The following is a 23,799-nucleotide window of genomic DNA, read 5'->3' as shown; positions in this document are numbered from 1 at the left end:
GAGTACTATATTTCATTGGGAGAATTTATAGGGGAGAATGAAATGTATTGTTTCAAACTTTCCAGTAAATGGAACATCTTCATCTTTATTGCTTTTCCAGAAGGGATTTTGGAATGGGATAGGTGGTAGAGGTGTTGGTAGAACTCAGGTTTATTTTTATGAGTAATTAGGGTATAAATAGATGTGAATTTAAATGCAAATAAATTGATGTCCAGATCTTAGTAAGCTGGTGTTTCTAGGTAGCCACAATTATTATAGGAAAATCTACTGTTAAGTTGAAATGGATCAACTCTTTTGATCCATCCAATTTTCTCAACAGTCATAGCAATGTAATGCCAACAAGACTTTATATTATTCTCTTGTGCCTTCCTTAAAAGGGGTAGTTAATAAAGATATTATAAACAAGTATATTAATAACGCTAAGTTTATTACATCATCAAATTTACTAAGGCTTTGATGGCTCACTATCATTAATGCTAACTAATGAGTAACATTATATTGCATTATAATAAATTTGGTTATGCATATTCATCTGAGGTATTTGAGCAAGAAAAAATTTCTGAAGGTTTCTCTTTCATTTTAATAATCTGTGAAATAACTTAGGTTGTGGTGAACTGAGGCAATTATTTAGATCATTTAGTATTAAAAGTTTTTTGACTGGAAATAACCAATAATTATTGCAATTGGGGGGCTGATTTGTTTAAATTATTTTTTCTCCATTCTTTATTTCACGTTGGAGATGCAAAGTCTAAGAGCATAAATTATCTAAGGACAGTATTTTGAACAGAATCTATATGTGCATTTTATTCAAAACAAATGACTCTCAAATTGTCTATTGAATGAAAATGTATTTGACATCTTATGCTTGTTTTTCAAGAACTTTTAACATGCTGAATGCAAAATTGAATTTTGATGATTGATTCAAGTTTTTTTTTACTGTCATGTTAAAGCTAATGACAATTTTATTGCTGTCCTCCAAAAGTTTAAACTGTTATAGAAGAACGAGCAGTCTTAAAATACCACTTTCTTCAAGAAAACAGGAGAGTCCCTGACAGGTTCCCCACCCCTCCACTTAGGACTCCTCTACGACGCCAGCACGTTCTAAAGGGTTGAGTTCACGTGTGGCTCGGAGGGAGTGAAAGCCGCGGTGCTGGTCTCGCGGGACTCAGATCTCGCTCTTCCGCGCGATCTGCCGTCGGCTTCGCGGGCCTAGGCGGGGCTGGCCGTTAGCTTTTGGGGTCCGTCTTCGCTTCCCTGGAATTCGACTCTGAGTGGGTTCTGGGACCGGGCGAAGGAAGGGAGTGGACGTTCGGGTTCCAGAGGGGCCATTGCGTATGTGGAAAAGGGAGCCGTGTGTGGTGGTTATTCCCTGGGCAGGCGGCTGTGAGGGGGTTGGGGCCAGCCGGTGGGCCAGGTCTCTGGAGAACGACTGGAGGGCCCGTACTAGGGGCTTCCACGCGCGTGGCCAGCTCGCCACAGTGCCGCCCGAAGCGGAGGGCACCGCGTGGCTGGAGCGTGGGGGGGCGGGCTCCGGTGAAGGGAGGCGAGTGAGGAGGCTGTGAGGGTGTTAGCCCTCCAGCGAGCGAACTTCCCACCTCAGACCGCGAGGGAGGAGTGGCTCCCGGAATCCGCAGGCGAGCAGTGAGACGAAGCCTGCCGCCGGCGCGTTTGTGAAGCGACTTGGCAGTTCCGTGAGAACTTCCACTTTTGGATTCTTGGTGGTAAATTCCTAAGTGTGAAGTTGCACCGGTCCTGTAGGCTGTTGAAGGACTTTCCTAGGAATCTTGCTACTCCTAGTAGGACACAGGCCGACAAAGGACGTATCCAGAGATATTTATTTTATGTGGCATATCCTTTTGAGAAATCTGGGTGTCTGTGGCCTCCAGAATATTTAGTGACTAGCCCGTATTAACAATTTGAAGGCTCCCCCAGAAGTCTGTCATGCAGCAGTGTTCGACAAGCACTGACTCAAGTGCCTACTAGGTCTGCGCCCAGTCCTGAGCTGAACAGGCCTTTCCCCTCCGCAGTTGTTGCTCCATCCACATTTTTCTGTCAGCCTGCCATGTTAAGTTGTTACTTAATATGTGCTGTTTTGCATACGATCTCAGAAAATCCTCATACTTTTTTTTTTTTTTTTTTTTTTAAACACAGTATCCACGATGAATGACAGCCTTTTTGCCAGTTTGGACAGACTTTTGCTAGAATTTGGTAGGTATAAAATAAAAATAAAGACGCACGTAACTATTTCTAATTTGCTATTTTAACAATGAAGTGAAGTCAAAAAATTCTTTATTTTAGTTTTTCAGTATGAGCAAGATATAAGTACTAAAGAAGATATAATTCTACGAACTAATAGTAAGTAGTTTTGCACAATAAAAACATTTGTTTTTTACTTTTATGGCATATAAAGTAATGTGTTGCTGACTTGCTTAGTGTAACTTACAGTTGGAATAATAATTTTTGTGCCAGTCCTGTTTAGTACCTAATAATCTACTTTTTTATCCTCACCTGAGGACATGCTTATTAATTTTAGAGAGAGGGGAAGGAAGGGAGAGAGAGAAGGAGAGAGCCATTGAAATAGTATCAGTTGCTTCCTGGACATGCCCTGACCAGGGATTGAACCCGCAACCTAGGTATGCACCCTGACCGGGCATCAGACTTGTGGGATGAGGCTCCAACCATCTGAGCCACACCAGCCAGGGCCTAATAATGAACTATTTATCCCTGAGTACTGGTTTTTCAATAATAAAATTCTATATTCAGTATTTAATTTGTGTTGAAGAATTTTGCTTTAAGCTGAAATGACCTTTTAACTAAGTGCAGTTGAAAATATGTTATTTTTCTCAATTAACACAGGTTATTTCAAATATTTGATTCAGTCAGGGACTAGGATTGATGGATGACGTGTTTTTCAGGAATAATGATAGTGAAAATAATATTTTGAGTGAAATGGCAAAGCAAATTACATAAATATAGTATTTCAAGATTCAAAAGAAAAACTATCAAAAAAATAGAACCATTAATTTCTTAATGATTCTGAAAAGGTAGAATTTGGCTATCTTTTCTGCAACAAAAATGAATACAGAGTATTCAAATTTTACTTTAATCTTTTTATGAAACTATAATTTTATCTTGTTTTAGTCATTAGTAAAAAGAAGACAGTTGAAGGTGCATTTAATAATTACTTGACATTGAATTGGTGAATAGAAACTTCACATTTGTTGAAAACAAAACTCTTATGTTAGTATCACATATGAGTAAATATTTACATGAACTCATGGCATCATAAGATGCCATGGATCTTAGGTATCAGTTACTCTAGACTTTTATAGTAAAGAGGACATTTAATTTCTCTTCAATCCTAAGCACAAACTCCTTGCTTCTGGGTATTGGAGCAAGCTTGACTTTGGTTCTGTGATTTTAGTATAGGGCCCTTCCAATCTCAAAGCTTATCTCCTCTCCACTTTCTGGCTGTCTTCCTTTTAGGTGAGTTGCCATAACACTTTTTTCTACTTCATTTGTTTATTTTAATTTATGATTGCTACCTTAAGAAAATAAATATTTTCTCTTTTCAGAAAGCTTTGATGATATTAAACAAAATAGAGCAACTATTTGTAAGATACAGGAAACTATAAATACAACAGATGAGGAGATTGGTTATTACTGTAAACATAGTAAGGAAATCAAAGACAACTGTAGTAAGTGAGTATCTGAAAGAAAAAAGCTTCCAGTAATTGTCACTAGATCTTTTTATTCAAGGTTTCTGAGTTTATAGAAACTGCTCTTTTAAAATAGTATTTTATATTAGCACAATGAAGAATTAAGTCTTAAATTGTCTTGTAAGAAAGGTTCTCAGGAGGTTCAAAAGAAAAATAGAATTGCTATAAGATCTCTCTAATTCAGATCCCATTGGGTTCAGTATGTAAATTTTCTATTACATAAATAAATTTGAAATAATTTACATCTAAGAATTTTCAAGATCTTATTTTTGTCTAGTGGAATCTTGCCTAAAATTAGTAGCTTTTCAAAATAAAAGTATACAATATGTTAAGAATTCTTTTGACATGGCTGCAGGTTCTGGATTTTAGTAGTTAACTTCATTATAAGACATAAATATTTTGAAATAAAAACTTGTTAATGGAACTTTATTGTATGTTACAAATACTTAAAAAATAAAATGTGTTAGTTTTTTTGTATTTAATTTTATGTGGACCATTGTCATTGTATTAAGTACTACACTTTAGAATCATTTGTTTTAAAATATTTTGTTATTCAAAATTTTAACAAGTCTTTTTTTTTAATCCATTACTTTTTTATACTTGTTTTAAAATTTTATAAAAGTAACACATACCTAATATAAAAATTCAAAAACTATACAAATGTATGGAGTAAAAAGCTTTTCCCTGCCTGCAGCCCCCACTCCCACCCTATCCTCTTCCTTGTAGTATCACTCTTAACAGTTGTGAGTATCCTTTCAGACCTTTTTAATAAATACTCAACATCATTATTACATATACTTACATATACATTTATCTGTATAGTTTTCCTTTTTACAAAAATGAGATCATACCATACTTATTTCTCAACTTGTTTTTTACTTTAACAATATGTGATATAAATGGTATTGTATATGTAATGATTATGTATAGATTTCATTTTTAGCAGCTCCACAGTACTTTATAGTATGATGTATCCTGAGTTATTTGACCATTCTCCTATTAATAAACATTTAGGTGGTTTTTAGTTTTTTCCTATTATAAGCAACATGTACAGGTATCCTTCCACATTTATAGACCTATGCTATAGAATGAACTTCTAGAAGTGAATTGCGAGATCAAAGAGTATGCACATTTAAACATTTGGTAGATAATGCCAAACTGCCCTCTAAAAAGATTATACTAACTTATACTCCCACCAACAATGTATGAGAATTTATTTCCTCACACCCTTGCCAACACAGGATTTAGCAATGTTTAAACTTTTTGGCTATCTGATCAATAAGGAACTAAGTATTGTTGAACTTTTTTTTATTTCAGTTCTTATTGTAGTAGGTTTTACCAGTAGTTTCCACAAGGAGCTGAAGTGGGTGCCAGAAAAGAACTTATAGTTTCCCCTTAGAACCTACTGTATCCAAAATACACTATACTTTATGCAATTTAATCTCTGCTGTGTTCTGAGGACAGCTAGTAGGATCTGTTGATTTTAATACTGTGAGCACTAGTTGTTTATGATGTCAGCATGCTGGTTTAGAAAGTTAAATGTGAAATGTGAATTCATGAAAGTTCTAGAAGAAAATATAGGTGGCTATATAATCTTTGAGAGAAGAAAACCTTTCTAAGTATATCACCAAAAGTAGAAATCACATAGGAAAGGGGTAAATATGACTACATACAGATTAAACAAGAAAAGCACCCAGAATGATATAAAATGCAAAAGGATATAATATAACTACTTATTTTTCAGTGTTGAGAATATAGATGATTTTCTGTGCTTCCAAAGTAGACATTTACACTTTTTGAATCTAAAAATAATAAAAGTAGACAAAAGAACTAGAGGAAATATTTGAACAATACTTAGAATGGAAGCTGTCATAGAGTATGCTAATTATAGATTTTTCACATTGGTAACATTTTTCAAGTCATGTAATAAACAAAAATGTATAAGATGAATATTTATTTTATTCTTACTATCTGATTTTATAATTCATTTTGGCCTAGTTTCTTTCTTAGTTTAGGAGAGTGTAACAACCTGACTTTTAATTAAGTTTCAAAGGAGAATAAAGCCTCTCTTTAGCCCTTATCCTAGCTTTTTGAATGCTTACTCCAAAAGAATTTCTTTTTTGAAAAAATATTTTATTTATTTATTTTTAGAGAGAGAGGGAAGGGATGGAGACAGCGAGGGAGAGAGAAACATCTATTGGTTGTCTCTCACATGCCCCAAAATGGGGACCTGGCCCAAAACCTAGGCATGTGCCCTGACTGAGAATCAAACTGGCAACCCTTTGGTTTGCAGCATGGTGCCCAACCCACTGAGCCACACAGGCAGGGCCAAAAATAATTTCTTAACCAAGATCTTAGAAGGATGATGTTGCAGTGTTGCAGAGTATATTTTAGAAATGCCATAACACTACACAGTACAGTCATGTTACAGTTGCTGCTTTCCTAGTCATGGTTCCAAAACAGTTTTATGTAAAAATTAACAGATAATGATATTTGAGCATATGTATGATTGCATGAAGGGTAGAGTGGTGGTGATGGGAGATGGGGATATTTTTCTTGATGGAAGTTTGTTTTCTCCAGGAATAGAAAGATTTGTTTATATTTAAATGGTTACATTTATTTTCATTATCTCTTACAATTTGTCATTCTGAGATGCTAATTACAATATATTTTTTTCATAGCTGGAAGCCAATATGTGAAGTTTTTCATAAACACGAAGACTATATGCAAGACCAATTTACTATTTATCAAGAAACAATTGAAAAAGACAAGTACAGTACATATATTAATTTAAGCTTATTAATTCAATAAGTTAGTATTAATAGGATATACTTTGTAAAAATGTAGATTAAAAATGTAGAAATTTTGTATACTGGAGTTTTTTTGTTTTGTTTATTTTAAAGCAAAGTCGGTGTTTTGGACTGTTGGGGTGCCATAGGAGAGCTCTTTATTTATTATATAGCTCTACCAAACCCTGGGTTTGTTTAGATATGTCCTTAGATAGAAACTATTAGTAGCAATTACTATAGCAGAGTGCCTTAATTAATGAATTTCTTTTTTTTGGAGATGTCCTAGAGTCTTCTTATTCTCTCCTTGTTTTTTTGAATTCTTATTTCTTCATTCTGTTCTGGTTGACTGTTTATTTTTTCCTTATGTTCCATTAGTTGATTTGAACCCTGACTTCCTTCCCTTCAGCGTTGGTTCCCTGTGATTTTCTTTATTTCAGCCTTCATTTCTTCCCTTATGCTTTTGTTGTACTCATGAGTTCTCTGAGCATCCTTATCACCAGTATTTTGAACTCTGCATCTGATAGGTTGGTTATCTCCATTTTGTTTAGTTTTTTTCCCCAGGGTTTTGTTCTGTTCTTTCATTTGGGCCATATTTCTTTGTCTTCTCAATTTAGCAGCTTCCCTGTGTTTGTCTCTGTGTATTAGGTAGAGCTGCTTTGACTCCCTGTAAAAGGCACCTATAAATTGTGTGGGGCAGAGCCTTAGGTAATCATCAGGTGGGGCAACTCTCTTCACTGCTTTGTGGCTACTGGGGACAAGGGGCTTGGAGAATAGACTGGTCTGCTGCCTGTGTTCTGTGTGTTTGCCCAGCATTCTCCCCATTCCCAGTCATTTCACCCACTCCCTGTATGTGAGTGGGGCCCTTCCAGCTGTTGCCCTGGTGTTGAATCCCAGTTGGGTGGATTTATGTATGTTTTAAGATCATGAGGGCCCTTTAAGTGAAGATTCCTGAAAACTGGTAGTTTCTTCTACTGCCCTAACCCCCACAGGTTTTTACAGTCAGAAGTTATGGGGATTTATCTTCCCAACGCTTGAACCCTGGGATGTGCAGTCTGGCCTGGGACTGGGATAGCTTGCTCCTAAGGTATCCCTCCCAGTTTTTATCTACCGCATGTGAACATGTGACAGCCTGTGCCCATTTGCCACTGCCACCTCTCAGCATCATCTCCACATCTCCGTTCCTCCTACCCTTCTGGATGATTGTGACTTCTTTAAATCCTTGGTTGGCAGACTCCCGTACAGTTAAATTTTCTGACAGTTCTGGGTGCTATTTGTTTTGAGATTTAATTCTTGTTTGTGGTTACATGAGGAGGTGAAGCATGTCTATCTACACTTCCATCTTGACCAGAAGTCCAGATTTCTACCCTTTAAAAAATATATATTTTATTTACTTCTAAAAAGAGGGGAAGGAAGGAAGAGAGGGAGAGAAGCATCAATATGCAAGAGACACACTGATCAGTTGTCTCATGTGCTCCTAACTGCGGACCTGGCCTGCAATCCAGGTATGTGTCCTGACTGGGAATTGAACTGGCAACATTTCAGTTCACAGGCTGGTACTCAATCCACTGAGCCACACCAGGCAGGGCTCTCTTTATTTTTAAACTTTGGCATTTTAATTATGATGTGTCTTGGTGTGATCCTCTTTAGTCTAGCTTGTCTGGGACTCTTTGCTTCCCAGACTTGTATGTCTGTTTCTTTTGCCAAATTGGGGAAATTTTTTCATTATTTTTCAACTAAGTTTTCAATTTCTTGCTCTTCCTCTTCTTCTGACACCCCTGTAATTTGGATGTTCAAAGTTTAAAGTTGTCATAGAGTTTCTTAATCCTCTCCCTGTTTTTTTCAGTTCTTGTTTCTTCTTTCAGCTCTGGGTGAAAGCTTATTTCTCCCTTTTGTTCCAAATCGTTGATTTGAATAATGGCTTCCTTCCCTTCACTGTTGGTTCCCTGCATATTTTTCTTTATTTCACTTTGTGTAACCTTCACTTCTTCCTTTATTTTGTGGTTGTACTCAAATCATTTCTCTGAGCATTGTGATAACCAGTGTTTTGAACTCTTCACATGATAGGTTGGCCATCTCCATTTCATTTAGTTCTTTTTCTAGGGTTTTGTTCTGTTCTTTCATTTGGGCCATATATCTTTGCCTCCTCAATATAGAAATCTCTCTGTGTTTATTTCTATGTATTAGGTAGAGCTCTGTGACTTGGCAGTATGGTCTAATGTAGTAGGGGTCCTATAGGGTCCAGTGACACAGCCTCCCCTATAACCCAAGCTGAATACTCCACGTATGCCCTTCATGTGGGCTGAGTACACACTCCTCTTGCACTTGAGCCTATGTTGCCGTTGGAAGATCAATGGGAGGGATTTACCTAGACCAGTCAGCTGCAAGGACTGGCTGTAACCACTGACCACCAACCTTGGCCCTCTGTGGAGGATCAACTATGCAAGGGCACTGTGATGGTACTCCAGTGTGGTCTGTAGCTGTCCACTGGTTGCACTGGCCCTGCAGTTTCCTGGGTGGTGCAGGCCAAGGTCAGCGCCCACCTGTGTTTTGCCTGGGGCCAGCCCGCCTGAGCTATAAAGCAATCTGAGATAGCTACTACTTGTGCTGGGCTTGGAGATTCCCAGGTGAAGCAAAGCTATGAACCCAAGCTGGCTGCTGCTAGTGCTGGGACTATGGCTCACTGAAGCCAGCTGTTGCTTGTTTGATAGGACTTAGGTAGTTGTGAAGGATGAGCCAAGAACAGCCATTCATATGGAAAAGCAGCTTGAGTGGGCCCATAAGTTGGGTGGGGCAGAGCCTCTGGGGATCTCCAAGGTGGATCCAACTGTGTTAGCCAGGTTGATGGGAGTCTCAGATATGGCACCAGCTTGCTGGCTCTATTGGGGGAAAGTTTAGAAAAGGGACAATGGTCTCCTCTGGCCTTGATGCCAGATACTTCAGCCTCTCCTCATATGCCACTGGTGCCTTTCACGCGCCTATTCTGATGCTGGAGCTCAGAGGAAGTGAGTCTGAGTAGGTGAGTCCATGTGTGGGTTAAGCTAAACTGCTTGGGGCTCCAACAGTTTCTTTCACAGACTCAATCTCTGCTGGTTTTTGCAACCAGAAATTGTGGGTACTTATCTTCCTGGCATAGAACCCTGGCCTGGGGAGCCTGGTGTGGGGCTGGGAATCCTTGCTCCTGAGATATCCCCCCTGAATTTTTATCCACCACAGGTGGTTGACTGACTAGCATATTTCACATCTGCATTCCTCCTACCTGTCTCGATGGGTGTGGTTTCTTTAATTCTGTAGTTGTCAGACTTCAACTTGATTTCTGATTATTAGAGCTGATGGTTGTTCTATATTTTAGTTGTAATTTTTATGTGGTTATGTGAGGAGGTGAGTCACATCTACCTATGCTGCCATCTTGACTGGATCTCCTCTAGTTTTTATTTAATAATAATTGGAGTAAACACAGTCTTATTCTAGATTACATTAGTTTCATATTGCTGCTGAAACAAATTATCACAGATTAGAGTCTTCATACAATTCAAATTTATTATCTTACAATTTGGAGGTCTGAAGTCTGTAATGGATCTTAATAGATTAAAATCAAGGCATAGGCAGGGCTCCATTCTTTTCTGGAAGCTGTAGGGGAGAATCTTACTCTTTTTTTTCTTTTTTCCTAGCTTTTAGAAGCTTCCCAGATTCCTTGGCTCCTGTCTCCCTGCCATCCTTATAGCTTGCAGTGGCTGGGATTGTTTTCTTAATCTCTCTTTTTTAATTTTTTAAGTATATTTTATTGACTATGTTGTTATAGTAGTCCCATTTTTTCTCTTTGCTCCCCTCTGCCCTGTACCCCCCTTCCATCCAGCAGTTCCACCCCCTTAGTTCATGTCCATGGGTCATGCATATAAGTTCTTTGGCTTCACCCTTTCCTATATTATTAATTCCCCCCTGTCTATTTTGTACCAACCAATTATGCTTCTTAGTCTCTGCACCATTTCCCCATTTCTCACCCTTCCCCCTCCCAGCTGATAACCCTCCAAATGATCCCCACACCTGTGACTGTGTTCCTGTTCTGATATGCTTACTTGGATTTTGTTTTTATTTTTTAGATTCAGTTGTTGATAATTGTGAGTTTGTTGTCATTTTAATGTTCATAATTTTGATCTTCTTTTTCTTACATAAGTCTTTTTGACATTTCATATAATAATGGCATGGTGATGTACTCCTTTAGCTTTGCCTTGTCTGGGAAGCACTTTGTCTGCCCTTCCATTCTAAATGATAGCTTTGCTGAATAGAGTAATCTTGGTTGTAGGTCCTTGCTTTTCATCACCTTGAAAACTTCTTTCCAGTCCCTTCTTGACTGCAAAGTTTCTTTTGAGAAATCAGCTGATAGTCTTATAGGAACCCCTTTGTAGGAAACTTTCTGCTTTTCTCTTGCTGCTTTTAAGATTCTCTCTTTATCTTTAACCTTTGGCATTTTAATTATGACATGTCTTGGTGTGGTCCTTTTTGGGTCTAGCTTGTTTGGGACTCTCTGTGCTTCCTGGACTTGTATGTCTATTTCCTTTACCAAATTTGGAGGGTTTTTCTTCATTATTTTCTCACAGAAGCTTTCAATTTCTTGCTCTTCCTCTTCTTCTGGCACCCCTATAATTTGGAAGTTGGCATGTTAAAAGTTGTCCCGGAGGTTCCTAAGCCTCTTCTCATTTTTTTGAGTTCTTGTTTCCTTATTCTGTACTGGTTGACGGTTTTTTTCTTCAGTATGTTCCAAATCATTGATATGAATTCCGGTTTTCTTCCCTTCACCATTGGTTTTGTGTGGGTTTTCTTTCGTTTCATTTAGCATAGCCTTCACTTCTTCTCTTATGCATTTGCCATACTTAAGCATATCTGTTAAATGTGTGAGCATCTTTATCACCAGTGTTTTGAACTCTACATCTGTTAGCTTGGCTATCTCCTCATTTGTTAGGTTGACTTATCTTCTCATCACTTAGTTCTCCCACTGGTGCCTCTCTAGCTGTCTCATCGTTTCCAGAGTAGGCGGGTCTTCGGACCTTCTAAGACTGTGGCGGCCCTTTAAACAAGCGAACTCTTGAGAGACCGGCAGTTTCTTCCTCTGCCCCAACCCTTACTGGTTTTCCCAGTCAAAAGCAATGAGGATTTGTTTTCTCTGGCACTGAGACCATGAGCTGCGCGACCTGGTCTGGTGCTGGGAGTGCTCCCCAGATGTCCCTCCCTACTTTTAAAAACGTGACTGTGCTTTCCGCTGGCCTGCCGCTGTTGCCACTGCTGCTGCCACCATACCATGTTCTTTCCACCCTGGTTCTGCCCCTCCTACTTGTCTGGATGAGTATTTCTTCTTTATATCTCTGTTTGTTGGGCTTCCATGTAGCTCAGTTTTCTGGAACTTCTGATTGTCTCTAGTTTTGAGGTAGTTGTATTCCTTCTTAGTTGTGGAGGGGGACGCTGCATGTCTGTCTAGGCCTCCATCTTGGCCGGAAGTCTTAATTTCTCTTTCTGATAGTTCAAAATTGGCATATAAAATGCAACTGATTTCTGGATATTAATTTTGTATTCTGCTACTTTGCTGAATTCATTGATCAGTTCTACTGGTTTCTTGGGATCTTTAGGATATTCTATGTACAGTATCATGTCATCTGCAAATAATGAGAGTTTTACTTCTTTCTTTCCAACTTGGGTGCCTTTTATTTCTTCTTCTTGTCTGATTGCTGTGGCTAGAACTTCCAGTACTATGTTGAATAAGAGAGATAAAAGCAGACATTCCTCTCTTGTTCCCGATCTTAAGGAGAACACTTGTAGTTTTTGCCCATTGAATATGATGCTGGCAGCGGGGTTGCCTTTATTATGTTTAGGTATGTTTCCTTTATTTCCACTTGCTGGGAATTTTAATCATAAATGGATGCTGGATTTTATCAAATACTTTTTCTGCGTCTATTGATATGATCATGTGATTTTTATCCTTCATTTGTTTATGTGCTGTATCACATTTATTGATTTGTGAATGTTATACCAACCTTGTATCCCCAGAGAAAATCCCACTTGATCATCATGCATGATCTTTTTATTTTTTTTAATATTTTATTTATTTATTTTTAAAGAGAGGGGGAAAGGAGGGAGAAATGGAGAGAAACGCTGATGTGCAAGAGATACATCAGTTGGTTGCCTCTCGCACACCCCTAACTGGGGACCTGGCCTGAAACCCAGGCATGTTCCCTGACTGGGAATCGAACCAGCAACCTTTTGATTCACAGGCTGGCACTCAATCCACTGAGCCACACCATGTATGATCTTTTTTGATGCATTGCTGTATTCGGCTTGCTAATATTTGGTTGAGGATTTTAGCATCTATGTTCATCAAAGATATTGGCCTATAAATTTCTCTTATTGTAGTGTCTTTATCTGGTTTTGAAATTACGATAATATTGGCCTTATAAAGTGAGCTTGAGAGTGTTCCCTCTTGAATTTTTTGAAATAGTTTGAGAAGGAGATGTGTTAGTTCTTCTTGGAATGTTTGGTAAAATTCACCTGTGAAACCATCTGGTCTGGGGCTTTTGTTTGTTGGAGAGTTTTTTTAAAAATATTTCAGTTTCACTGGGTGTAATCTGTCCATTCAGATTCTCTGATTCTTCCTGATTTGGTTTTGGAAGATTGTATGTTTCTAAGAATTTATCCATTTCATACAGGTTGTCCAATTTTGGCCTATAGTTCCTCATAATATTTTCTTATAATCTTTTGTATTTCTTTGGTGTCAGTTGTTATTTCTCCCCTTTCATTTCTGATTTCATTTATTTCAGCGCTCTCTCTCTCTCTCTCTCTCTCTCTCTCTCTCTCTCTCTCTCTCTTTGATGAGTCTGGTTAAAGGTTTATCCATCTTGTTTATCTTTTCAAAGAACCAGCTCTTGGATTCACTTATCTTTTGTATCTTTTTTAAGACTCTTATTTGGTTTATTTGTGCTCTCATCTTTATTATTTTCTTCCTTCTCACTTTGGGCTTTGTTTATTGTTCTTTTTCAGATTCCTTTAAGTGTAAAGTTAGATTGTTTATTTGAACTTTTTGTTTGTTTCTTGAGATGGGCCTGTCAGTGCTGTGGATTTCCCTCTTATTGAAGGATTGCTTTTCTTGTATCCCACAGTTTTGGGGTGGTTGTGTTCTCATTTTAATTTGTTTCAAGGTATCTTTTGATTTTTTTCTTGATCTCATTGTTGACCCATTCATTGTTTTAATGTTATTTAGCTCCCATGCGTTTGTGTGTTTTTCAATTTTCTTGTGATTGATTTCTAGAGTCACAGAGTTGTGGTCAGAGAGCATACTTGCTACGATTTCAATCTTCTTAAACATATCGATTCTTGTTTTGTGTCCTAACATGTGGTGTATCCTAGAAACTGTTCCGTTTGTACATGAAAAGTATGTATATACTTCTGCTTTGGGTTGAAATGCTCTGAAGGTATCAAAGCTATTTGATCTAGTTTGTCATTTAAGGCTGCTGTCTCCTGGTTTATTTTTCTGCCTGTAAGAGCTATCCATTGAAGTCAATGGGGTCTTAAAATCCCCTACTATGACTGGATTTCTGTCAGTCTCTCCCTTTATGTCCTTCAAGATTTGATTTACATATTTAGGTGCTCTTATCTTGGGTGCATAAATGTTTACTAGGGTTATATCTTCTTGCTGGATTGTTTCCTTTACCATCATCTAGTGTCCTTCTTAGTCTCTTACTACAGTATAGCCTTTTTGTTAAAGTATATTTTATCTGTTATAAGTATTGCTCCCCCAGCTTTTTTTCCTTTCCTTTTGCATGAAATATTCTTTTCCATCCCTTTACTTTTAGTCTGTGTGTGTCTTTCATTCTGAGGTGAGTGTCTTAAAGATGGCATATATATGGATCTTATTTTCTTATCCATTCAGCTACCCTATGTCTTTTGATTGGACCATTTAAGTCATTTACATTTAATGTTATTATAGATAGATGCATATTTATTGCCATTTACTTTTAAATATTTTCCCATCTTTCATCTTCTTTTTCTCCTCCTATTCCACTCTTTCACCACTCCCTCCATCCTCTCCTCTTCTGTTATTCCCCCTACCCCTTGCTCTCCTCCATCCCTCTCCCTCCCCCTCCCCCTCCTTCTTCTGCAAGTAAGTCCTTTAACATTTGTTGCAATACTGGTTTGCTGGTAACAAACTTATTTAGCTTTTTCTTGTCTGGAAAGCACTTTACCTGCCCTTAAGTCTAAAATGATAGCTTTGCCAGATAGATTGATCAAAGTTGTAGGTCCATGCTTTTCATCACTTTGAATACTTCTTGCCAATCCCTTCTGGCCTGAAATGTCTCTGTTGAGAAATCAGTTGACAGTCTTATGGAAGTTCCTTTGTAGGTAACTGACTGCTCTTCTTTTGCAGCTTTTAAGATTCTCTCCTTGTCTTTAAGCTTTGCCATTTAATTATGATGTGTCTTGGTGTGGGCCTCTTTGGGTCCATCTTATTTGAGACTCTCTGTGCTTCCTGGACTTGTGTGTCTTTTTCCTTCACCATGTTAGGAAGGTTTTCAGTCATTATTTATGCAAATAGATTCTCAATCCCTTGCTTACTCTCTTCTCTTTTTGGTAACCCCTTGATGCAGATGTTGTTACACATCATGTTGTCCCAAAGAGCTCTTAAACTCTCCTCTTTTTATAAAATTATTTTTTCTCTTTGCTCTTCTGCTTGAGTGTTTTTTTTTTACCTTGTCTTTCAGATTGCTGATGGATCCTCTGCTTCATCTAACCTATTGTTTATTCCTTTCATTGTATTATTTATTTCAGATATTGCATTCATTATTTCTGGCTGGTTCTTATTTATGGTTTCTATGTTTTTTTTCATACTGTTGATTATCTTTATAATTGTTACTCTAAACTCTGTATCTGATCAATTGCTTGCCTCCATTTCATTTTGTTCTTCTGGTGAATTCTCTTTTCTTCCCATTTTGGCTGCCTCTTTTTATTTGTTTCTGTATATTAGGTAGATCTGCAAAGACTCTGGTTCATTCCTTTGTCAGACACTGTATGTGACTGGCCCTGGGCAACCTGTTTGGAGCTATCAGCTTTCCACAGTTTGTGGCTCACTCTGCTGCAGTGGGTATGTGCAGGAAGAACCAGGCTGTGCACCAACGTTAGCTTTTACCAGCACTGTGCCTCAGGGAGGGCCAGCTAAAGTCTTATAGCTCCCAGAGACCCACCTATGCCTGCAGGCTATCTGTTAGGCTTGAACAGTGAAAGAGCCTCCAGGTGTACTCCTTAGCAGCAGGGCTTAAGCTCCATAGGGTGAGAGGGAACCTATGGGTGAGGCTGTTGATTCCCCCCAGGCTGTTGCTGCTTGGAGGGGAGTGCTCTGCCTGAGAAAGATGGCTTCTGTAGTATGGGGGATGTCTGAATACAGTGATCCTGGCAGCTGACCCTTGAGCTCTCTCTCCAGAGCCACCAACCCCAGACTCTCCTCATGTGAATCTAGTCCACTCTGCCCTCCCTCCATTGGAGCCTGGGGTAAGTGGCTGCAAACAAAATTCTGGGCATTGGCCCTTTAAGAGACTCTCTTTGTCTGTAGCCATTTCTCCCTGGTGAACAGAAATCCTGCTGCTTTTCACAGCCAGATGTTATTTGGGTTCCTTCCCTGGTTCTGGTGCTTTAGGCTGGTGAGCCCAGCTTGGGGTTCAGACCTCTCACTTCTCAGGGGGAACCCCAAGCCACTGAAATGTCCCTCTGGAACTTTAGCTGCCACCTGTGGAAGCCCAGCCAACTCTCTTCCACCTCTGTACTCCCAGCCAGTCTCGTTGTGGTGAAGTGGTTTCTTCCATATCACCTTGGTTATAAGGCTTCTCTCCAGCCAGTGTTCAGTTGGTTATTCTGGATGATTTGTCTTTAATTTAGTTGTACTCCAGCTTGGTCCTGGGAGGAGGTTAGTGTAGCTTACACTCACTCCTCCGCCATCTTGTGTTCTCTCACAACATGATGATTTGATACATGTATATATTGTGAAATGATTATGACAATAATGTTAGGTAACACATATTGCCTCATATAACTGCTATTTTGGTAGTGAGCACATTTAAGATTTACTGTCTTAGCAACTTTTAAACATATGATACAATATTGTTATATTCACCCTGCTTATATTAGATCTCTAGCATGTATTCACCTCATAACTGGAAGTCTGTACCTTTTGATAAACATCTTCCCATTTCCCTCACCCACCAGCTCCTTGAAACCACCATTCTACTTTCTGTACCTATGAGTTCAGTTTTTCTTAGATTGTGTGTATTTATCCACTTAGCATAATACTGTCAAGACCATCCATGTTGTTACAAATGGCAGGATTTCCTTCATTAATGGCTGAGTAATATTCCATTATATATCCATAAATCTATCTACATCCATAAATCTATCTACATCCATATATGTATAGATCACATTTTCTTTATCCATTTGTTGATAGTACTTAGGTTATTTCTGTGTCTTGGCTATTGTGAGTAATGCTTCAATGAATGTGGAGGTGCAGCTATCTCTTTGAGATTGTGATTTTATTTCCTTTGGATATATATATATATATATATATATATATATATATATGTATGTATATACACATATACATACACACACACACCCCCAGAAGTGGGATTGCTGTACCAGGTTCTTCAATGTCAATTGGGAAGAAAACTAAAAAGAGATCACTGAGTTGGACAAATTAGATCATTGATGATCTTAGAAAGGGTAGTTTCACCAGAATGGTGGGAGTGGAAGTTAAATTGAGAAAGATACAGGAGTGAATAACTAAGGTAGTAAAGAAAAGGTGTGTAAGTTGGAAAGTGTGATGGAGTTAAGGAAAAAGGACAAACAGTATTGAGGAAAGCAGGGATAAGTAGATACAGTATTTCACTTGCCTTTTAGGTTTATTTAGTAGAGTTTAACAAGTGATATTTAGAAAGTTTTTTTTAGATACACTGTTGTGATAATATCATTTTTAAAAATTTTTACAGGAAAATGTACGATGGTTATGTATGTCAGTATAAAGATGTTTTGAAGCAATACAAACTAAAATACTCAGAAATACCTCTTTCATGTGAATATTATGAGAAGAAAAGAGAACATGAAGAAATTAAAAAAAGAGTATTGGCATGTACTGAACAACTAAAAATGAATGAAACTATTTTTATGGAATTTCTAGGTATTAACATTTCTATTATATATTAATAGTGGTATCTTTATAATGAAATATAAAGACTATAATTACTCAATCTAAAATATGATTTTGTTTTTCAGTGCCTGCTCCCTTTCCATCACTTACTAAATGGACATTACACATGTATCCACAATAGTATTTCTACTTAGAATTTTTATTGGATAAGTATTATTTGTTTTGTTATTGTATTTCTCCTATGAGAATTACATGGATTTGTTTTTTGTTTAATTTTTAAAAATTAGAGTTTACTTTAAAGGTCATCTGGGATTAGTTTTCATATGTGTGCATGTGATCAAAGCAGGCAAATTTAATAAGAAATAAGTGGTATATGTATCTGGCTTTAAGTGGCATATCTTAGCGATCAAACCAATGAAAAAGTCATCTTGACCTGTCTTACCAAAGAAAGAATTCCAATTAAATCAGTTGATTATTACTTGTTACAATGAAAGGTGATAAGGAGGTGAGTCACAATTATTCATTAATCTATAGAAACTCATTGGATACCTACCTGCCTTGTGCCAGGCAATACTCAAGAAGATAAAACTTTCTTGCAAGGAGCTTTTAGTAGAAGAGACAGATGTATAAGTAAATAATTCTGATATAGTGGCACTGTATTAGATGGTAAAGCAATTCTTAATTGGTCTAAGTTTAATTTGTTTGTCAAGATCTTCCCTGGTAATGAACTTGGAACTTTAATCCTCTTCCAACTTCCACAATCCTTCATATGCTTTCCTATCAGATTATAACTCCACTGTTTGTACTAAGCTTTATCCCTGCATTCTGCCTTTCTTCATTCTGCTTCATCCTAAATTATCCTTTTACTCTTTTGCCGCTTTTTCTCTCCATGTTTGTGTTTTAGATTATTCTGTTCTTAGTTGTTCATTTGCTGCCCATTTGTGTTTTAACTTCTCAATGTGAAGGGGTAGAGGTTGGTAGATGCAGAAGGTACAGCAGTGGTTTAGGGAATTGGTTGTAGGGTGGGATGAGATGTATGAATCCATGGCAAACAAAAAGAGTGATAGATGTAGGGAGAGTATTTAAATGTCTATATCTAAAAATTTTAAATTGATACTTTTGATAACAGCATAGCATTATAAATAATGTTCATCTGAAATTTTATGCTCTAGCAAATAAGTCATATTTTAAGGCAGAAGAGAAAAAGGTCTGACAGATTTTCTGCAGAGTTCTTGTTCACTATCCTATTTATTTTTAAATTCTCCTAAATGGATTGTAGAGCAACTTAGAAATTGTAGTAGCTAATAACCATGCAGGATGTCTAGTAACAGCTAAGAAATTTCCTTCTTGAAATCGGGTATAAATTCAGTTCAAGCAGAAAGTCCAGATAGAAGATCTATCTCTCTTCTGAGTTCTGTAGGGTACACTGATGAACCTTCTAGAGCAAGAAAATGGTGAATTTTTAATGTTGACTTTGGAAAAAATAAATAATGGAAACACGGGAAGTTAAATTTGGACTTGAATTGCTTATATATTATTAGTCATGCCAAATGACATAATGAACAGGTAAAAAAAAAAACTTACAAAAACATGCTGTAAAAATATTTAACTGAGAGGTAAGATGGCGGAGGAGTGAGGAGAGGTTGCGGTTTTAGGCTCCGGAGACCCGTCTACAGTTTGGTCTAATTGCAGACAGAACATCTCAGTGAGCAGCTGGACATTGGCGGGAGTTGAGCCAAGGCACTGCTGGATTAGAGAAAATCCACCTGGGAACAACCTGTTTAGTGAGGATAGCGGAGAAAAAGGGGACGAAACGGGATTCCTGACTGGGGCGGCTGCCCGAGCTGTGGCGGGAAGCACACAAAGGATTTTTGGCGACCACAGGCTACCCCAGAGAGGAGTCAGGCGGAGAGCGGATCTCTGCCCGCTGGCAGAGACGGGACTCGACCAAGTGGCATTGGCGCTGAAGGACAGGAGACAGCGTGCTACCGGGCAAGTGAGAACATAATTCTCCTTTATATTTTTCTCTAGTGGATGGTGGAGACGGGAGGAAAGTTTGGGTGGGGTAGGCCGTTCTGGAGGAGCCCAGGCGCAGGGGCGCGCTAATCCACTCCTCAACCCTACCATTGGGTCGCGGGGGCGCACATAGGGAAGTGCTCTCATTCACTGGCCCAGGTGCGCGGGGCCGTGAGTCCAGGCGTCCCTCGGACATTCCCCAACGGACATAAGATCAGTGCCCCAACGGGCACAGGGAGGGCCCACTGAACACGCAGAGGACTGTGCACAGACACCCCTAGACAGCTCCCGTGGGCGTAGGGCCCCAGGCCGGAAAGCAGACCACTAGCGCAGGCTCTGTTTGTGCCCGCCCAGACGAGTGAGGGAAGGCGGGCGGCTGCAGCACGGGAACAGCGAGAGGCGGCGACCCACGGACGCTCGATTCCACTGAGCGCAAGTGTCCCTGGCCCTGCCCTAAGAGGCGAGAGACCAACTCCCGGAGCTCGGCTCAGCGGGACTGAGGGCACGGGGCAGCGTGCGAGCGTGAAAGCACCTCAGCCCGGGGTCAGTGGGAGCTCTCTGGCCGCCTGTGCGGGCAGGGTCACCTTGGCGCAAACGGGGAACCGCCGCGGCCCAGCGAAAGAAGGAGCCAATCCCGGGGAAAGCGCTCGGGCCGTCGCGCGGGCAGGGTCACCTCGGCGCGAACGGGGAACTGCCGCGCCCCAGCGAAAGAAGGAGCCAATCCCGGGGAAAGCGCTCGGGCCGTCCGCGCGGGCAGGGTCACCTCGGCGCGAACGGGGAACTGCCGCGCCCCAGCGAAAGAAGGAGCCAATCCCGGGGAAAGCGCTCGGGCCGCCCGCGCGGACAGAGACACCTTGGCACGAACGGGGAACCACCGCGGCCCGGCAGCAGTGGGCTCCAACCGCGGGGCAAACTCTCGGGCCGTCAGAGCGCGCAGGGGCTTACGCGCAAGGGCACCTCAACTGGCTACAGCGGGCAGCAAGGTAGCGCGCCGCGCCGGCAATCGCGGGCGCGCACCATAGCGGCAACCGGGTGCGCACACCAGTCCGGCAAAAGAACAAGAACCTCTGACCTGCCACACTAGACCAGCTGCGGACCCAGAAAAAGAAGGCAACACACCAAGGCTAAAACGGAGTAAAAACATCGTTTTTTTTTTTCTCCAAATTTTTTCTCCCAAATTTTTTCTCCCTTGTTCTTTCTTTCTTCTTAATAATTTCTTTTCTTTCCTTCTTTCTTTATTCTTTTCCTGGGGTTTTTTTTGGGGGGGTTTTTGGGGGGTATATATATATATATATATATATATATTTTTTTTTTTTTGGTTCAATTTTTTTTTTCTCTCTCTTTTTTCTTTCTTCTGTATTCTTTCTTTTCTATCTTTCTTTGTTCCTTTCTTGCTAACCTTTTGGGGTTTTTTGGGGGGGGTTGTGGTAAATTTTTTATTTTCTTCTCTTTCTTCTTTTCTTTCTCCTATTTTCTTGGGGATTTTTTGGGGGAGTGTTTTTCCTCCACCTCTTCCAATAATAACAAACTTTATCTCTAACGTGTTGCATATAACCTCTCCTTCTCATCCTTTCTCTTTAATAGTGGTTTATTCGTTTGTGTGTCTAGCTTAGCCCCCCTATTACTTTAAATAATACAATATAATTACTATATAAACCCAAATACAATACAATCCCACTTTCTTACTATACTAAGTATTTTTCTATCCTTTTCTTCTATTTTTCTTAACATACAATGTAAATATTACTAACTGGCTTGCACAGTCTCAACTATTATTAATCTATCAACCCCTCTATCAAAAATTATATTTTTCCTCCCCAAAAACAACTCGTATCTATTCTTCTTATAGTATAAAAGCTCAAATCTCTTTACATTTATATTAATACGGGCTAGTTGGCTAACGATAGCAGGATAGAGTGGGGGATACTTTCTGAGGGTGTGGGTCTCCTGCCTGGGCTGTGTGTTTATGTCTTTAACAGCATATCCACAAAAGAACTCAAGACAAAGCAGATAGAGTGACTCTCAACCAAGTAGCCAGAAGGAAGATCCTATCAAAGAACATCTGAAATATAACCGAACAGCATAAACAAACGACATAAAGGGTAACTTAAGACCATCAGGCTCAGGATATCAAAGAGACTGCACCACTGAAACTCCCAGACCTTCGATAAAGAATATTACACCACAAAGGAGGGAAGTCAAAGCAGACTACCCCCCCAATAAATAAATAGATAAATAAATAAATAAATAAATAAAAACAAAAAGAATCCAACATGGTAAGACGCAAAAATAACCCCTCAATGAAAAGAAAAGAGGAATCCTCAGAAAGAGAGATAGACGAAATAGACATAGCCCAAATGTCAGACATGGAATTCAAAACAATGGTGGTAAAGAAGCTCAATATACTCGACATCCTTAAAATCAACTATGACAACCTTCAAGGAAGTTACCAGCAGCTCCAAGAAAATTATAGGGAACTGGCAGAGAACTACACCAGCATAAAAAAAGACATAGAAATCGTTAACAAGAACCAGGAAGAACTTAAGAATACAATCTCTGAACTGAAAAACACAGTAGAATCAGTCAAAAGCAGACTAAACGAAGCAGAAGATCGGATTAGTGAGTTAGAAGATAATGTAGAGAAAAACTCCCAGACAATACAGCAAAATGAAAAACGATTGAAAAAATATGAACAAGATGTAAGGGAATTACAGGATAGCATTAGGAAAAATAATTTAAGGATCATCGGAATACGAGAGGAAGAAGAAAAGGAACATGGAATTGAAAATCTGATAGGAGAAATAGTGACAGAAAATTTTCCGAACCTGATGAGAGGAAAAGCTATGCAAGTCCAAGAAGCACTGAGAGTTCCAATCAAGAGGAACCCCCAAAAACCCACTCCAAGGCACATCATAGTTAAAATGGCAACATTCCAAGACAAAGAGAGAATCCTAAAAGCAGCAAGAGAAAAGCAGCAAATAACATACAAGGGAGCTCCGATAAGGCTATCAACTGATTTCTCAACAGAAACATTACAAGCCAGAAGGGAATGGTCAAAAATATTTCAAGCAATGAAAAACAAAGGCCTACAACCAAGAATACTCTACCCAGCAAGGCTCTCATTCAAAATAGAAGGTGAAATAAGGAGTTTCTCAGACAAAGGAAGACTGAAAGAATACATCTCCACCAAACCAGCATTGCAAGAGATGCTAAAGGGACTGTTCTAGGAAAAAACAAGAGAGGAGAGGAACAGAGGTACAAAGGGAAATGAATAAATACACGTCAATAATAACCTTAAATGTAAATGGATTAAATGCTCCAATTAAAAGACATAGGGTAACGGAATGGATAAGAAAACAGGACCCACATATTTGCTGTCTACAAGAAACACACCTCAAAACAAAAGATTTACACAGACTGAAAGTAAAGGGATATAAAAAAATATTCCAAGCAAACGGACCGGAAAAAAAAGCCGGGGTAGCAGTTCTCATATCAGACAAAATGGATTTCAAAGCAAGGACAATAAAAAGAGACAAAGAAGGACATTTCATAATACTTAAAGGAACAAGCCATCAAGAAGATATGACTTTGATAAACATATATGCACCCAACATAGGAGCACCCAAATACATAAAGCAAATACTAGAAGACCACAAAAAGGATATCAACAACAACACACTCATAGTAGGGGACTTCAACACTCCATTATCAACAATAGACAGATCATCAAAGCAAAGAAACACCAAGGATATACAGGCATTGAACAATACACTAAACCACATGGATCTAACTGATATATATAGAACTTTTCACCCCAAAGAAGCAAAATATACATTCTTTTCAAGTGCACATGGGACATTTTCAAAGATAGACCACATGATAGGTCACAAAACAAGCCTCAACAAATTCAAGAAAATTGAAATCATATCAAGCATCTTTTCAGATCACAATGCCTTGAAACTAGAAATCAACCTCAGAGGAAAAAATCAAAGACACCCAAACTCATGGAGATTGAATAACATGCTATTAAATAATGAATGGGCTAACAATGACATCAAAGAAGCAATCAAGAAATTTCTAGAAACTAATGATAATGAGCACA

General features: G+C 39.0%; 1 protein-coding gene across 1 annotated transcript in view; it reads left to right on the top strand.

The window, feature by feature from the left end:
* Nucleotides 1–2,159: 2,159 nt before the first annotated feature.
* CUNH14orf39 (chromosome unknown C14orf39 homolog) overlaps nucleotides 2,160–23,799 on the top strand; it is a 52,938-nt gene continuing 31,298 nt past the window's right edge. The window contains exons 1-6 of the mRNA XM_090272066.1: nucleotides 2,160–2,208; nucleotides 2,299–2,355; nucleotides 3,576–3,702; nucleotides 6,401–6,490; nucleotides 17,524–17,711; nucleotides 17,807–17,849. Coding sequence (XP_090128192.1) covers nucleotides 2,160–2,208; nucleotides 2,299–2,355; nucleotides 3,576–3,702; nucleotides 6,401–6,490; nucleotides 17,524–17,711; nucleotides 17,807–17,849 — 554 coding nt within the window. The remainder of the gene's footprint in view (nucleotides 2,209–2,298; nucleotides 2,356–3,575; nucleotides 3,703–6,400; nucleotides 6,491–17,523; nucleotides 17,712–17,806; nucleotides 17,850–23,799) is intronic.

The sequence above is a fragment of the Furipterus horrens genome, unplaced genomic scaffold, assembly GCF_987537825.1.
Source record: "Furipterus horrens unplaced genomic scaffold, mFurHor1.1.pri manual_scaffold_3, whole genome shotgun sequence".
Lineage (NCBI taxonomy): Eukaryota > Metazoa > Chordata > Mammalia > Chiroptera > Furipteridae > Furipterus > Furipterus horrens.
Note: the sequence above shows the minus strand (reverse complement) of the source record. Positions and strands in the feature narration are given on the sequence as shown.